General features: G+C 45.1%; 1 protein-coding gene and 1 long non-coding RNA gene across 3 annotated transcripts in view; both read right to left on the reverse strand.

The window, feature by feature from the left end:
* The window catches only part of LOC150008081 (uncharacterized), a 597,743-nt gene that overhangs the window by 524,458 nt on the left and 55,119 nt on the right, over nt 1-18,166 (reverse strand). The window lies entirely within an intron of this gene.
* GPBP1 (GC-rich promoter binding protein 1) overlaps nt 1-18,166 on the reverse strand; it is a 60,308-nt gene that overhangs the window by 11,825 nt on the left and 30,317 nt on the right. Inside the window, exons 2-6 of the mRNA XM_090276102.1 lie at nt 17,275-17,394; nt 7,055-7,178; nt 6,683-6,921; nt 4,095-4,161; nt 3,031-3,090 (exon numbers count right to left, since the gene is read on the reverse strand). Of these exons, the coding sequence (XP_090132228.1) occupies nt 3,031-3,090; nt 4,095-4,161; nt 6,683-6,921; nt 7,055-7,178; nt 17,275-17,337 (553 nt within the window). The 5' untranslated portion in view covers nt 17,338-17,394. The remainder of the gene's footprint in view (nt 1-3,030; nt 3,091-4,094; nt 4,162-6,682; nt 6,922-7,054; nt 7,179-17,274; nt 17,395-18,166) is intronic.

Genomic DNA, 18,166 nt, shown 5'->3' on the forward strand with positions numbered 1-18,166 from the left:
GAAAGGCTTTAACTTGGAATCAGAAAGTGGCTGACTTCGGTAAACTGCACCTGCCACAAGCAAATAAGCAGGTACTCTCATTCAAATTTAAATTCAAAATGCCTGAAGGCAAACATGACTTTGGATTTTCCTATCATTGCTTCCCTTTATCCTCACAAGCAACTGTAATCTGCAAATAACTGATTTCAAACATCCCTTTACTACCCTGATATTGATGCTCTCCCAATACCTGTGAACATGATAATTAGCTTTATTCCTTCCGTACACAGTCGGGGTGGAAGGGCAGTGGCTCCGTTCTTTGGAAGAAAGATGAAAATTAAAATACTGCCACATGTAACACAGAGCAGACCAGCCACGTGCCGGATTCCAAGCTGACGGCTCGCTCTCGTCTTTGCTCGGACTAAGCCGTCTGCACAGCTGCCCTGTACAATGTTTTCTGACTCAATCACTCATTACTTTATTCTTTGATATATCACGGAAATTCTTTTTTGTGTGTGTGTGTGCCTTTTAATAAATCTACTAGCATCTCCCTGGCTTAGTGGACTTGAACGACGTAATCAGCTAACATTTATTAAATGCCTCTTAACGCAGTCAAGGTTCCATACAGCAGAGAGGTGGACAGTGCTTTCCCCATGAGGGTCACCAACCATCCTCACCCCACACTGGAGAGACGAGCGCAGTCTCCCCCCAAAGTCTAAGTAACCAGAAAGGAAAAGATCGAATGTGAGGGCCGAGCTGTGACCACAAAGCCAATGTACTTCCCAGTGTCACACTCCTGGGAGCACAGGAATCCAACCACTGCCAGCCAGATGCCTCAAAAGGGTGACCATTCCCGACTGAAAATAAAAGTCCACACCGAATGGTCAGAACAAGGCAGCATCTGTGAGTGTGCAGGACCCTGGGACTCTGGGCCCACCCACACCTTCCCCAACACACTGACGCTGGTTTTGATTGTGTTTCCTCATCACCTTAACACAAGAAAAGAAACAACTTTAGTGTGTGAACAAAAGCATAGAGCCAAGTGTAGGGTACCGAACTAAGTGTCACACTGATTTGGGGAGGAAACTCCAGCACGTAAGACACAATATAAAAAACAGCACATTCAAAGAATCTGTACCACAACAGTTAAAACAAATTCCGGTTGTGAGCATTAGTTTTAACAAATAAGCTGCTTTAAGGCTGATGCTGTCTGAATTCCGACTGAACGTCCGCATCTCTGCAGTCTGACGGTGGTGTGAGCTGCCCTGCACGTGTCAACAGCAGGGGGCGGCCCTGCTCCTCTACCAGCCCCAGCGTTCCTCACGTGAAGGACAGGCAGAGAGAAATGACTTCTAAAATAAAAACAGCTTCCGTGATGAACAACTAATACTCTTCACTCCGACCAAATAAAATTTACTTGTGCCAAGTTGTCTAATCAAGCCCCATTCCCTTTCCCTTCTCTCCCTTGAACACTGGCTGTATGTTACCTTTTTCTTATGTAATAATTTTAACAAGTTTCCATATAAGGACATGAAAAGAACAGTGTTTACAAAGAAATTTGATAGATTATTCCCTTCTCTTAATTCTACTTAAGTTCCTCTTTTAAAAAAAAGTGGTTTTCAACAGGATCTAACTCATTTAATGAAATCACATCTGCATGCCTGTGGCGAGTATCATTGGAACTCTCTAGAAGCAACCCATCTTTAAGAACTAGTCACCAATTTGCTTTGATTTCAAAGACAAAACTTAAAAATGAACCTTGATGCTTTCAAGTAGTATTACCAAGTATGAGCAAAAATCATAACAGTTCATCAAGCTATAGAAGAACACGCGCAAGTGTAAGTGCTGAGCTGAAACAAAGCCAGCTCTCGGTTAATGACTAGTGGCTCAGGTTCTCACTAGCCTCTGCTAACAACGCAGTGCTGACACGCTGTGCCCACGCAAGAACAGCCAGCAGGACTCCTGGAATCACAAACGGGTCACTGCTTATGTCTGCATTCGCATACCAATGCATAACGAACACGTACCACTGCATCTTTTCCTTCTCACCTAGCGAGCCAGTCACACAATCGAATGATGCCACAACCCCGAGACACAGTGAGGGAGCGGCCGCGGAGGGGACGGGGGAGGCACCACCCAAGCACTGAGCAGCGGAGCCCCCGGCAGAGCGCAGAGCGCCCCACTGGCCGCAGCCATGCGCAGCAGGAAGGCGTCCCTCACAGACCTAACTGGGTTCCCCTGGAAGTCACCTTACGTAACTGCATTCTGAATAGCTTAACTACTTTCCCACAAGGTGTTTCTTCAATCGGGATTTTATGTTTAGGCTCTTTTTGACCTATAACCAGAGTGTTTCAGGGACAAGCTAGTTTATTTTTAATACGTATTACATTTCCATTATTAAATTTTTACTTACCTGGAAGGAGGGAGCACTAGAAAAGCTCTACTGAAGTCTTTTCTAAATTTCTCTCATGTCTTCCTCGGAAACATAACAGCTATTTTAAATGTTGCAAAGGGTAAAACAGTATTTGGGAACCCAGGCGGGCAAAGTGAGAAAGGAATAATAAAATGCAATAGGATGGAAGTTTCATCGTATTGCTATGGGAAGCACTGGGAATTTAACAATTAACCAAGCCACAATTAATCTTACTTTGTTCCCTAACGCAGACATACTTCTTAGTCTACCTAAGACACAGTGAAGAGCACATCTTCCTTTTAAACATCTTTCCAACCAGCTCTCAAAACCCTTCCTGCACCAGCCCTGAGACAGCACAGTCTTCACATTAACACACTGCATTGTTGAAATTCTCAAAGATGTATTTGCCTTAAATCATTTCTAAAATTATTAAGTTCACCAAGGATCAATAGCAATAGTATCAAATAGGTAGTTTTATATGACAAATGCTGACATTCTTGACCTTTTATTTACTTTCATTCTAATCAAATCCAAATTATTCCTAATTTCTTAGAGATTCTATTTAACATCTTCCAGGCGATTCTATATTCTTATGCAATCAGCTGTTCCCAGAAAAACTGAATAATAAGGAAACATACCTAAGAGAGGAGCTTGGGAGATTTTTTTGGTTGGGTATGTGTGTGTCTGGGCGTGTAGGCCTGGGGAGAGTGGTAGAAATACTAATTTGCAATACAGAAAAAACAATGCCATTCACATGGTTCTAACAAGTGTCTGACCTCCCCCACCCCCACCCTCAAAAAAACCCTTAAATCTGGAGATCAAAAGAAAACAAAATAATTCCCCAGAGTATCACCCCGTAACTACAATAAAGAACAGCACAGGAAGTGGCAAAGTTTAAAATAATGCCTTGATTGCTGGACTATTCCGCTGTCAGAAGCCACAATCCTTCTGTTTTGGCAAGTTGTTGATTTTCAATAGAAAAATATAAATGAACACGTGTACAAGTTCCAAAGTGAATACATCACGTTTGAATTTAGTATCAAATAATTACTTTTATTTTTCGGATATCAAATCATCTTATTGTGAATTTCTCCATTATTTTAAACTTCACTTAAATCTTTAAAAAGCTGTCTAACTGATACTGAGTGCAGTTTAATAGAAAAGGGAGTCATTACCAGAAAAACTGTCATTAAGCTTTGACAATCAAAAAGGCAGATAATTTCAAACACAGACTACACTTCCACAGGCAGATTCATACAACTGTATTTAAATACTCTATGTATAACCATCTTCATAGGTAAAATGATTGAACTTATGTCACTATAATGAAGAGTACTTATCTTTCCAGGTAACTAAATTTTCGACTTTGAAAAACTAAAAATTAATTTAAACTAAGTCTTTTCTTTAGATTCCTGGGCTGCTCTCAAAATGACACCCATTCACTAACATTAACTTAGGACCGTTTCTCTAGCGCGCAGCTGAGTTTACTTAAAGGTACAAACAAGGGCAAGTCAATTACTTCTACTCAAACTCTTCTTCAATCCCCAATATCCTGTTTTAAAAGTGCTACCATTTTTGTAACTTAACACACCAAACCATATTTAAAAGAGAATATTTAATTCTAGCCTATGTATTTTTAAAAACAGAAGTAAAACCTACAAATAGCATTTTATACCTCAAAGATAGATCAAAAATTACTTACCCCACACACCTGCAGCTAAAGACTTGTTCTGATTTGGTTCTCTCTCATACTCAGGATTTAAAGACGGCTGAAAGAAAATTGGAATCAAAATAATACAAAAAGATGTTTAAACTGATGACATTAAAAAAAATAAATCCTTTTAAAAGTAATCTCAAAATCATACAGAAAAACCTAATGACATAATCGACACAGTAATTAAAGGCTAATTAACCATAATCATAAACCTAAGTTTCAGCTTAGTCTGCTAATCATTAAAATGGTTACAATCTATACTCTCTCCTAGTCAGGAAAAACAAGGGAGGTGTCCAAAAAAAGAAAAGAGCAAACACAAAGAGCGCGCAGCCATTGTACTAATCTGGGCACTGTCCTCAGTGCAAGGTCAAGGGCAGGGAGGAGGAAAATCAAACTCCCCCAGCTCCTGCTGTTTCCATTACCCGATGCTTTCGTTAACACACTCATTCTCCAGGCAAAGCGCAAATTCTTACTTAAACAAGTGATGCTCCCAATATTGGAAAGAAACAGAGTTGAGCACTGAACGCGTACCCTAAAGCTAATCTTTAGATATGTTTACCATCTGAAACCCTAAATTCCCAGTAGTTACATCAGATATTTTCGATATTGCCTGGCTACACAGCGTGCCATGCCATAAAGGTGCTTAACATGTACTGCATAAAATGGATGCTATTACAAATAGTTTAATCACCACAAAAGTGAGTTAACAACACTCTGCGGACATTACCACTGAAAGCTCCCAAGGGCACCACAAGGAGACCCTAGCAGAGGTTACACACGCTTTTTCAAAAACATGCTGGTACGAGGTATCAGACTATGGGTCTGTACTCCACTCTAGGACTGTAAGAGCTGATGCCCCCCATCCTGCAAGTGGGGGTGGGGAATAATTGTTAGTAGTAATAACAACAGCAGCGGCAATTAGGGTTAGGGAATGTTTGCTATGGGTCCGACACTGGTTTGTAAGAGATGTTACTTATATCACTCATTTAATCTTCTCAGCACTATGAGAGCACACTATTATCACTCCTGGTTTGTCTGTAGTATAAAAACTCCATTTTATGCTAACTAGCAAGTAGAAAAGGAGGGCTAGAGAAATGGGAAAGCACAGTGCCCCACACAGACTTGGATCCAGGACCGAAGCATCCCTGCTGTTCTCGTTCCCTCGCCACGCCCCTGCCCTAAATCCGATCTGCCCAGTCTCCCTCCCACTTCCACCCTCCAACCAACCCAGCATCAAACTAGCCCCAAACATGGATGCTCTCCTGTCACAGCCACCCACCCAAGCAAGTCACCAGTTCCTCCTGAACTGCCACACATCCTAAACGGACTCCCTGCTCTCACGGAAAGTCACTCAGGCCTGACTAGTACTGGAATCGCCTTCAGAGACACTAAGATCCTGGGACTTCACTTCCCTCCAGAGAGGCTCCCTGCTGCACTTGAAATTCAACCAAAATCCTTTCCCTTACAGACAACAATCTTTCTCAATTAAAACCCTTTCCTGCCTCTCGAACCTGGTCTAATACTGGTCTAATGCTCTTGACTCCACACTGGCCCAACTTTCCTTCCTTATGTATGACAAGCTCGCTCCCACCTTCGGGGCTAGCTCCCCACCCCCCCGGCCCCCATCTTAACAAAGCCGCTCCTTCAGTCCCAGACTCAAGGACACTCCCTAGAGAAACCTCTCCTGAGCTGCCAACCCAAAGCAGCTACTCAGTTACTTCCTGTCTAAATTCTCTGCAAGATACTATTTTTTCTTTTTATTGTCTGAAAGTTCTCAAGAGAACAGAAACTCGGTAACAGTGGGGACACCTTGCCTATCTTTTTCACCCATGTACTGTGAAGGCCAAGAGCAACAAATGGATTTGGAATGAAGAATGAATACACACACAAATAAGTTCCCAGGAATGGATCACGAGAACTAGTAAATCGGTGTGCACGACATCAGTTTTTAGGTAACTTGAGAAACAGGGTTTAGATAAGCCAGCCACATGGTGAGATTTACCAACAGGGAAAAAATTTAAGAAAATTTTGTTTCTAATTAGTTCACGCTTGGTTTTAGTAATGGAGTTGGTACTCCTAATTAGATCTGACCTAGGCTAACAATTAGTTTGCCTTCCCTGATCACAAAAAAACCTTCTGAATAAAGAAAGTAGCTGAAAGAAAGGAGAGCTATCCTGGGATTAACTTACGAGTCATACATGAATAATCACGTGTTAAGAGAGAAAATCTAAGTAAAATGTACTGATAAAATATTCTTTCCAAAAATGTAATAGCTTTTTAAAGATATTATGATAATGCATTTGCAAATAAGCCACTAAACACAGCCATTATATCTAAGAGAAATGGTTTAAATTTGTCAGAAATAAAGCAACACAAATTTATCAGAAGTTTTAAAAGACCACATGGTGAGTGAGGCTCAGGAATAAGCAGAAGGAGGGGACAGGAGCGGAGAATTACAAACAAAAAGGCTTAAACAACAGCCCCGTCAGGTGGGGTCTCAGCGGGAAAGGAGCCATGCGACAGCCTCCCGCGGCCGACACCTGCAGAGACCGCCTCTGCGCTGACAAGGGACTTACAAAATCCTCGGCCTCAAACTGCCGGTGCTCTCTCCTGTCCTCTCTCCTGTCCTCTCTCCTCCCGGGGTCGCTGTCGGGGACGCTGTGCTCGTGCGGCCCCTGGCCCTTCCCAGAATGGAAGCCGCTGCTGCGAGAGCGGGCGCTGCCCCCGCCGTGGTAGCCCCCGCGGTGATTCACGGTCTCAGTTCCACTTCTTCCATGTGAACGCCATCCACTCTTTTCTTTCCTTCCGAAGTTACCTTGTTGGCCAATGGAGAAGTATTACAAACTCAAAGAAGATGGTTGTGCTTAAAGACTGAACCACAATCAAAACTTCCCTTAAAGAACATAAAAACCTATCCTTGAATCCTACCATTCCGTAGCAAGTTTTACCTCCGTTAGGACGTCCAATGCCAGAATCAAAGCCATCTGAAGAGTTGTGCCGTCGACGGTTCCCATCGTAACGACTTTCTGTCCATGAAAAGTTTTCAGAATGCTTCTCAAAATTCAGTGACGACTAAAACAAAGTATAAGCGTATAGGTAAACCTACATGTAAAACTTAAATGGAACTAACACTCTCTGGCTTGATTTATTTCCAAGAATTTTAAACAGTTAAGAAGACTTTGTAGTTATTTTCAAGGTCTATTTTCTTTTACCTAGCAAAAACAAGAGCGGCAACACCTATTGACCCGGGAACTTGAAGGTAGAGCGGTGTCTGGGAAACAAGGCGAAACCAGGCGCGCCTCTCTCATAGCAAAATGCTCCCTCTGTACCACACGCTGCTTCAGTTAAGACAGCTCAAGGTTTCTTCAATATGAGACTAATTATGGCAAATGAAGCTATAGTTCTACCTTAAGTTCTCTAGATTTATATCCAAATTCCTCTTCCCCCAAAACGAATGTTTAAAAACTGATCAAGAGAAATGTGTAAAAACTATTTTTAAAACTCAGAAGTGTATTAAGAAAACTATTTATGGAAGTTGCTGGGTTTTTTCCCCCATATTAAGCCATTAATATAAAATCACAATCAAAACTTTTTTTTAGCGCCCTGATCACCTCTCTGGGTTGAATTACGCAATGCTTTCCTCCAGGACAGAGCGCGGAGCTCCTCACTGACAGGGGACCCACCAGGTACACACAGCTGGGCCTTTCCCTCCCACACGGCCCCACGGGGCTTCTGGTGCCAGCTCCCTGCTTCCTCAGATCCCAGTCCTTGACCGTCCCGTGCTGTCGGCCTGCACCCATGGAACAATAACAGACTTGTCTGCTAGGCTTGGAAGCAGGATAACGAACCCAAACCCTGCACAGATCCTAGGTTTTGGGGATAAGGATGGGATGCTCGCAGAGCTAGCATGGTTGGGGGCGGGGGGCGCGGAGACTGAGGGTCTGGGCTGGCCTGGGGCACTTTAGGAGACTGTCCAGGATCTGTAGCAAATTGTTCTCATCCAAGCGGCAAGTGGGAGGAAGGGTCCCCACTGCTTAGCAGCCAATGGCAAGGGAGGCTTTGAAACAAAGTGCCGAAAGGGTGCTTTGCTGTGACTCCCCTGTGTGCGGGAGGAAGGAGGGGTATCCCGCCAGGACACGGGGACCCAGACGAAAGGTGCTCTGGCCGTGGCTGCAGAGACCAGGAGTCCCCAACGCGGAACTGAACAGTGTCGGCAATGAGGGCATGCAGGGCAGAGACTGAGCGTCAGGAGCACACTCGTTAAGGCTGAGACGCTGCTGCCTGCTGGGAGCAAAGCACGTGCAGAGCCCAGCTTCCTGGAGGGACTTCCCCACCACACTGCCCTCAGCTGCATTAATGAAGAAGTCGAGTATGCACAACTCAGGGAAAAGGAGACACAGTGCTACAGCGCTGCTGGATGCGGGCACCCACATCACTGTCCTGGCCACTCCCATGATGGAAAGACACTACTGAGCACAGGGGTGACTAACAGTAATGAGAGATGTGGGGCAAAGCCACGCAGCAGCACGGTGCCTGGGCGTTTGCGGAGCCAGGAGGTGCACAGAAGGGGGCAACACCAACCCTGGCAGAGGAGCCATGAGGAGGGAAAGGCTCCAAGCCAGCCATGCGATCCCCAAAGGGGCAGTCTTCCCTGCACCCTGCACTTCCCACATTCCCAGCTGCACCTGAACGTGCAGACTGCGGCCCTGACAGGCATACTCTCAATTCCTTAGTTCCTGTCCCTACAGCAGGGAAAGGTGCCCAGTGCCTCAATGGGACTCGAGCTTACAGGAAATGCAGCAACAGGAAAGGGGAACGTGAGTGACCCTGCAGGTGGGGCTTCAGGCCAGTGTAGTGCTTTGCTGTGCCGTGCAGCTGGTGCTCGTGTTCCATGCTTGTTCTAAACACACTCAAGACCTCCCACTCAAGGAGTGTCGCAGGTAGACAGGTGTGCGCCAGGCTTCCAGAACGCAGCCACGGGGAGGGAGCTGAAGGGGTGGCGGCTCCCAGCCCCCATGGTGCCACCTGCCAGACATGTGCCCCCTCACACACACACTCCTCTGCAAGGGGACAGGGTTCCTGCCCTACTGCTGCGCTGCAATCAAAAGCAAGGCCCTGAAACAAAGGACTAAGCAAAGAAGAGCCCAGGGCTCCTCGCCATCTACAGGGAGTGAGCTCCAGGGCGCAGCCGGCCTGGCCCCAGGGACACCACAGCTCTGCATGGACAGCAGGCAACTATCCTCTTGGGTAAACCTCAGTGGCCTCCCTGCACCTGTCATGGCCCCTGGTTCAATAAGGCTCTCCAATCACAGCAGGTCCCCCAAGTGCCTGGGCCTTGTTCACTGATGGCTCCGCCAAGTGACAAGATGACGGGTCTGCTGCGTGGCAACAGCCATCCAGCCCCAGCAACTCTGAAGACCAAGTGAGTGCCCGTGAGCACAATGCAGCAAAATGGGGGCTGTGGCCCTTGCCTCAGGTTATATCCTTAGGGCCTAGACAGTTTATATTTTTCTGACTCTTGGGCTATTGCTAATGGCCTAGTCAAACTGTCTACATCTGGAAAACCACAGGCTAACAGGTCAAAGACATTACCTTCTGAATGCGGAAGGCACCGCTGCCTGCCAACTTGTGACTCCTGCCAAAAGCCGGCCTGCCTCACACCAGGGGCTGCATCAAGCCTCTGACCACTTCTTGCAGGGATCAAGGGCGTCTCACCCCATTGAAACTTCCAAGTTCAGTGTCGCTGTTGCAGTCTGACCGGCTAACTCTCGTCCCCCTATTGTGACCCTTGAAATTAATCCATGTCATGCTTTTGGCGTTTCAGACCACTAACAGTCCAATAACCAATAACCCAATGGGTCATCTTCGGTCAAGAAGGTCACCGCCAACAGGCCACACTCCCTCCTGTCCATGGGCACCTGGCACTGTCAAGCATGCTAACCATCTCCTCCAAATTCAACCCAGATCAACCTGTAACTCTACATGGTCTCCTCACACACCTTAGTAATGAAACAGTTCAGTCAATGAATGCAGCGTAGCCAAAAGAGGCCATCTCCCCAGCCACTTCCTGGGCCCTGATCAGGATGAAAGAAGTGAGGAGCTATGAGATCACACAGACCTACTTTAAAAACTCAGGATTCTGGCCTGATTATCCCTGGACAGGATGTTTCTTTCCCCTAAGAGCAAATGCAAGCCAGGCCAGGCCAGCATTCAGGGCAATGGCATGGAAAAAGGAACCTAAGAATTTAAATAACCTGGCTTGGCCGCCTGGTGTGCGCTGCTGGGCTGACGTGGCCCTGAGGCCTACAGACAGGACCACCTTGAGCCCCCTCCTCACCAAACCCTCCCCACAGTGGCCGACAGGACCAAGGTGCACACAAGGCCCTGTCCCATCACATCCGACTGCTCTGGATGGAAAATCTGGGAGCAAGGGATTGTTTTTCTAAGTGAATTCCAAGCTGTTGGAATGGGGTGCAGAGATGTCACGGCTGCAGAGGGAGAGCTAAAACCCCAGCACCCAGGTCCAGGGAGGAAGGAGGACAGAGCCAGCCCCACACAGCAGCTGGACACCGCTGGCCCGCCACCTCACCGGCCATCCTGCCCACGGGCTTGGAGGTCAGGGCTGCTCCCGGGGTGGACAGTCCTGAACTGCTCTGCCGCGCCCGCCTGAAGAGCAGCCCAGACTGTGGAGGGACCAACACCTGCACCAGCGTGTTCCGTTCTGACAGACGAAAATGCGGATGACGCTCCTGGCACCCGATGGTCTTAGAGCAGCAATTTTCACCAGGGCGCCACAAGACATTGAAAACATGCAGAACTGACCATTTAGTCAGGGACACTGATCTCTTTTCCCTTAAGACTGTCAAATAAAAAATGACAACAGCCAACACAACTGTCCTGCGTGAATGAATCAAAAGTATATCTATGTTTTGTCAGATCGGCAAGATGTATTTTTCTGGAGTGCCACAGAATGTCAGCGCTCAGTCGGTGTGTGCCTGAGAGGAAAGGCTGGAAAACGCTGTCTCTGGTATGCCAGATATGGGGACACCATCCATGTCTCTTCAACACGCTGACGTAACAGTGACCCAAACCAAGGTTAACAACAAATCCCAAGTAAAGTGACCTGTGTCCCTTTCAGGTGGTATGTCTGTATAGGGGAAAAACAAGCCACAGGATGTCGTTTAATGAGGACCGGGGCTGCTTTTTGACATCTATTGCCCCTATTACTATAGGTAATGACACCAAATAACAGAGTGGCCTTAGATCATACACTGAGGGCTAAAAACATAATCTACTGGTGCCCCTGAAACTTACTTACAGTTGGCTGAATCCTCCCCTCAACCTACTGCTTGGGTTTTTGATTTATTGAGCCAATGTTATTTATTAAGACAAGTTAAGTGCACTTGGTTCGTGCCTCTGTCAGCTTTCTCAGAGTGGCTGACAGGCTGGCAATCGTGTGACAATACAAGTTGGCCGAGAGCATGCAGGGCTAAGGAGTGGACTGCTGAGGCAGCAACCCGCCAGGGGCCTGGGGACCCCTGAGCACTCCTGTGTGCCAACAATGCAAGACCTCGATTGCTCTCTGCGTGGCCCACTGCTAAGGGTCGTGTTGGCAGCAAGCAGCACTCAGCAGGTCGTGTCCTTCTGCAGGACAAAGAGCAGGCTTCTTACAGATATGATGGATTCACCACTCAGTGCAAGGGCAGTGTCCACCCGCATCCTCCACATCAACCCCCAACAGTCGGGGGCACACAGAGCCCGTAGCAACACCATGCTCATGCTGCCTGCTGTGCCTTGAGTGACAGAGTCCTTGGTCTCTAACCCAGGAACCTCAGGTCTTCCGCCTCCACCAAGGCCAGCTTACACGTTTGCAAGGAGGACGAAACCCCAGACACGCACAGACTGGACACAAAGCCAGCACAGTAAAAGAGGAATAAGAAATACAAGTAACAGGAATGAAAAGGTAAATTTTTTTAAATGATAATACTAGTGAACAAATGTTTGTCCATATTTAAAAAATCCCAAAGATATTACACGTTAAGAATTAATCAAGAATGCTATATACAATACTAATAAGGTTATCTGTAACAAAGACTTAAGAAAGCTTTTAAAAATAGCAAGAAGTACTCTATATAAGGCACTTGAATACATCTAATCAAATACATGAAGACTTAAAAATAAGTTATTTTAAAAACTTTAAAAATGACATATCTACACATACAAATGTGTGCGGGGGAGTGGGGGTGTATTTCCATATATTTCCTAAACCAGTATGAAAAAAGAAAAAGCAATGCAAAAGAAATAAAGAATTCACAGAAATGGAACCCAATGTCCAAGAACAGTGAAAATGCATTTTGTAACAAAGACTGGCAAAAATATTAACCCTGATAATCTGAGAGAATTTTAGCAACAGTGTAAAGTAAACGCTACCACCCACATACGGGAGTATAACCTGGTACACCACATGGAAGAGGGGTTGGCGGTATCTAAGCAAGACCCAGCCACGTCTCTCCAGACTCGAAGTTAGAGCCTGGCTACTTGAAGCCTGGTCCAGACAGGCAAAATCAACATCACTCTTCTGAGACCTACCGTCATGAGAACTTGCATTTTAACAAAATCCCCAGGTTACCTTATTATATTTTTAAGGAGCACTGACCAAGAAAATTCTGACGCAAGGAGATATTACAAGAATATTCAATGCAGTGGTCTCTACAGTAACCTACAGTTACAAACCATCTGAACTTGAGTGGACAAATGCAATGTGGTACACAGACGCACAAAGCAGAATACTACACAGGGCTTCATACAATTACACTAAGTCTGCAGATATCCATACGGAAAAAAACTCAAAAGGGAGAACGAATGTAGAAAGAAGATGCAACAAATGATAATCATTATACAGGTTTTTTAAACATGGAGAATAGCACTGTTGACACCCACGTATGTAGTAACAGAAGAACATGCACTGAGACTACCTCTGGGGAAAAGTGAATACCAAACAAAGGACGGTGGAGAAGTAAACAATGGACTTCAACTACACAATGCTTTATTTCCAAGAGATAACACTAATCGGCCAAAATATTAAGACGTGGCTAACATGGGTAGTTTGTAAGTGTTCAATTTTCTTTACACTTCTCCGTAAAAAAAATATGCTCAATATTAATCCAAAAGTGCCAGCATCGCTCCCAGTGACTTTTTTCGATGGCTATAAATGTAAATAACAATGAAATAATTCGTATTTTATGTTTTGGTCTCTTTTTTTGCACCTCAGGTTATATATTGATAGTTTTTCTCATGTTGATCCAAATTTCGCATTACGCATGGCACTCAAAGGGTTAATGGCAAACAAATCCCTTAATATAAAGAGCTATTACAAATCGCCAAGAAATGGATACGAACAAGCAGTTCTTAGAAACTGTTCCTAACAAAAATTAACTACCATTTTTCATCCAACTTCACGAAAATTAAAAAATGTGAAAACATCCAATATTGTCACCACTGACGGCAACTGTAAATTGATGGGACTATAAATTGGTGCAACTTCTTTAAAAAGCAATTAGGCACCACCTACCGAATATTCCTGCAGTTTAGTCCATTAACAGGTAATTAACTCATGCAGACATACCCAATAAAAGATTACACAGTTCTGTGTACAGACTCTCCAGAAGTACTGGAGATGCCGTCCTTCAAGGGAAAAAAGGCCATTTCAATGGGTTTACTCAACCAGGATAAAAACACATTCTGGGAGATGTGTAAAAGCATCGCGGTATGTCACCTCTGAAAATTAAGTCTGCTACCTAACCATTAGGGAAAGGAAGTCCCTGAACTGATACAGGCTAAAGCCCGGGACACCTGGACCCCTATCCTTGCTCGAGCCCTCCGCACAGATTCCTCACCCCCCTCAACCCCAGACCCTCACCTGCAAATGAAGGAAGGAAAACCAGCGTACCAGCCTCTTTACTTCACATGAAGTGTCCACACAGTGACTGGCACGCAAGCCAAGAGATCACAATGAGCAAGGAGACCATCTCTACCCCCTTCCCTCTTACACATTTCAATCCCTTTTCTGGATTCCTTAGAGCATCTGAATCAGTAAGCAAAGCCTCCACCCAGTGAACCGCCAGTCTGCGTAAACGAGGCTCCCAGGCTGCCCGGCCCACACCTTCCCTGACATGGCTTTCACCATGAAAGGATCAATAAAGCACGGCTGCTACACTTTAGCCACAGAAAAAACTACAGGACAGTGAACACAAATATGAAAATGTACTGGCTGTAGCAGAATCTCATAACATGTTTTTATTTTTTTTTTTTTTAGTGAAAAGAAAAAGAATTGCTTATTTAACAGTTATACAGAACTAATTATTTGCGGATTTCTGCTATCACCTCTTATGTTCTTTAAAACACCCACAAACACGTATCCTTGCCTCCCCCCACCAAACCAGGCTAGTTTTAGAAAAGTTAGAGATAACGTTTCCCTACTTTCTAAACACAGTTCAGCTTTACCAGCAGCTGCCAATCATTCAATCCTGATTGGGGAGACCTCGTCTGTGTTACGGGGTCCACCAGCTTTTAACCCAGAACCTCATGGATTCTCAGCCTCCTTGTGAACTGCGTGGTTAGTCCTTTGCAATTTACACGGAGAACTTCTCCAAGCAGCACAGTGTGTCCCTTCCTTAGACGGCACCGTCAGTCCCTGTTAAATCCGCACGGCCAGCCTCCATGTTTTTATTCTTGTTTTAAGAGAAAAACTGTCCCCTACTCCCTCCTCTGTCCCACCGCCCACCCCAGCTCACCGCCACCGGCCCGCCATTGTCCTCCTCAAACCCCCGCGACAACTGAAGGACCCTGAGCCTAACGGAGCGCCACTGCCTGCACCTGTTCAGGTAAGACCAGGGGACGGCGCGACGTCTGCAACGAGGCTTCCCTAAAAAGGGAGCTAACTTCTTCAGTATCTACAGCCATCTCTCTTCAGTATTTCCTCATAAGAAGTGTTACTTTTAAAACTGCTATGGGCACACAGAAACATGGCATGGAATTCACTTCTTCCTGGGTCCCCGTCAGCACAGCAACAGCCTGTGCCGGGTCCCATCGCTGCAGTTTACAATCTCACCACACGATGGGGCTACCACCCTACACAACTCAGAAAACCCCTGGGGTGCAGCTGGCTCTGAAAATCCTTCCACCCTTCGTTCAGATCCTTCCATCAACCCTTCAAACATATAAATGACTGTCAATAAGCTGAAATAAAGAACCCAACAGCAATTATTATTTGTTCCACTTATTCAGATTAAAAGTAAGAAGGGCACCAACAGAAAACAAGAGGTTAAATGATAAATGAGGCTCTGAGTAGTGATTCTGAGGTGAAAAAGTAAGTAAGGGACAAGGTATAAGAAGTCACGGAAAATAAAATTTCTGAAAAGTCGTTAGAAGCTGCGTTTGTGTTATCAAGACTACTTTGGCCTGGGCTGGTGTGGCTCGGTTGGGAAGCACAGGTCGCTGGTTCAATTCCCAGTCAGTCAGGGCACAGGCCTGGCCTGCAGGTTCGATCTCGGTGGCTGGCCTTATGAGAAGCTACCCATCGATGTTTCTCTTCCTCTCTCTACCCCACTTCCTGGAGATTTAAAGTAAACAACACTTGAGAATTTACTCAGCAGCCCCTGAACAATCTTTGTGGCCATGCCTGAGGGCCTCCTGTATGCTGGTCCCAGTCAGGTTCCAAGGCTGCAGGAAAGACTCACCATACTAACAAAAGTCAATCTTTGTCAACCTCGGATTAACATTTGAATGAAGAATTCTTCTCAAACTTTATAATGTTTTCCAACTAACTTTCCAGGTGCTGATCACTTTTAGTGACCTGCTTAAAAATGAAAACAAGTCTTTGTACTCATAACAGAGAAAAGGGAAGTAAGAGGGGAGCAGGAAATTCGTGAGTATCCAACCTCCAAAGTAAGCGGGGGTGGGGTTGGCGGGTGGGGGGGGATGAACCCACTGAAAGGACAGATGGGCGCAGCCGAGGGGAGAAAATTAGAAAATTCCAGAAACCCACACAGAAGAGGAAAAGGAGTGAACAGAGGGCCTGTAACCACAGAGTGATCTCAGTGGCTTCATCAGGAGACGTCTCTGTTCCCCTAACAACTTCAGTCCTCTCCCACAGGACAGGAAACAGGACATGTTGTCATTTTACGGGACGTGTCATCATTTTACAGAATGTCAAAAATGAGCCCTACCAAGAACACAGAAAGGAAGCTCTCCTGGGCGCTAACCTAGGCTCACACCAACTACATGACAACAGCCAAGTCAGTTAACCTTCCAGAGACTCAATGTCTTCAAAAAAGGTCAGCTGATATGACCAGTAAGATCAATCTTCAAACATTGAATTGTACTGTCTAGGGATTCTGTCACTCCAGTGCAGCTTTTCAACATAGTACGGGACAAATTTATTATGATTAACAAGCCCACAACTTTCCAAAGTATAGACTTATCCCCTTGACAGCTGTCTTATACACTGTTCCATGATACTGCCTGCACCTGGTAGAGCTTTACTAAAAGGCAAGCGGGTGATCAAGACCGCCTCTCAATTTGTTAGCATTCAGGGAAAAAGAAGTGCACGGCGGTTAGTAAGCTGAGTAAATTGACTAACCAATTCCAAGGTCCCTCATATAAACTACTCTGGTATTTTAGTAAAATGAACAATTCATAGATCAGCAAGTCCCGATATGTAACAACTGTTGCAAAGTCCTCATCACTCCTGAATTAGTAATGTGCCATTCAAAATGTCTCATTGATTATATAAAAAACAAATCTTCCAATTATATGGAGAGACTTCAAAAACCTCCACTTCAAAAAGAAAAAATAAAGTTACAGGAAAGTAAGCAAGGCAAGTTATCAGAAAAATAATACAAAAAAACTATCGGACGCGACAGTAATCCAACATGGCTTGAAACAGTGTGGCACTTTGATGGTGCAAAAGACAACTTGGAAGTAAATGGTTTCATAGGGTGGTCAAATATTAAAAACTGACGTTTTAAATAATAAAAACCAATAAATATGAACAGACAGTAATACAAAAAGTTGTCTCCACAAGAACAGTAGGCCTTTGCGTTAGCTGCGGTGTGAACGGGAAGGGAAGAGGCAGAAGGACACAGGAGAGAAGGAAGCAAGAGGGTACCTTGGTTGACGACGGTGGGGTGGGAAAATTAAGCCAGGCTGGAGCAAAGTCATGCTGCGCCATTTAGGTCCAGTCTCTCCGACTCAGTGAAACAAGGCTTCAACACCTCATGGCAAGTCCCTGTCGTAAAAATGGAAGGAATTAGACCTGTAGCCCCCGGCCAAAATTATCTTATTCTGTACCTCCTTTAAATTACAACGATCTTACTACTTTAAGATTCCATTTATAATGAAAATCTAGAAAAGGCAAGAATAAAGTGATAGAAACTAGACCAGTGGAGTGGGTAGAGGGCCCACGGGGGAGGGAATTTCGGAGCTCGTGGGGCATGATCCAGGATTGTGGTGATGGTTACGCAGACATACCCATTTGTCAGAACTCATCAGACTGTACACTTCACACTGGTTCATTTTATTGTGAAAAGGGTATTGTGAAAAGGGTATCTCAATAAAGCTTGTTTAAAAAATTATTGTATGATAGCCTTATCACAGATGGACTAGACACCCCATGTCCCCAGGTGTCACAGAGGATCACAGAGCACCATTTGGGGTGCCTTCTCAACCCCACCCTACATGGAATGTGAAACTTGATCGAACTACCAACCTGCAGGAAATTCGACGTAGAAAGCCCAAGTTAAAGGACATTTGAGGGAAGTAAGCCAACAAACCCAGATCACGAGCTGTTGTATAGCTCAAACGATCTGCTTTCTTCAACCAATAAATGGTCTGAATAGGCAGAGCAATCAAATACAATGCGTGGGCCTTATATATACAGATCCTTACTCAAATCAACCAACCCTTAAAAATGAAAAGTATGACAATCAAAAACTTTAACATGAACTGAATAGTAAATGACATTAAGAAATTGATCATTTTAGATATCAGAACGGTTAGTG

Source organism: Furipterus horrens, unplaced genomic scaffold (assembly GCF_987537825.1).
Source record: "Furipterus horrens unplaced genomic scaffold, mFurHor1.1.pri manual_scaffold_5, whole genome shotgun sequence".
Lineage (NCBI taxonomy): Eukaryota > Metazoa > Chordata > Mammalia > Chiroptera > Furipteridae > Furipterus > Furipterus horrens.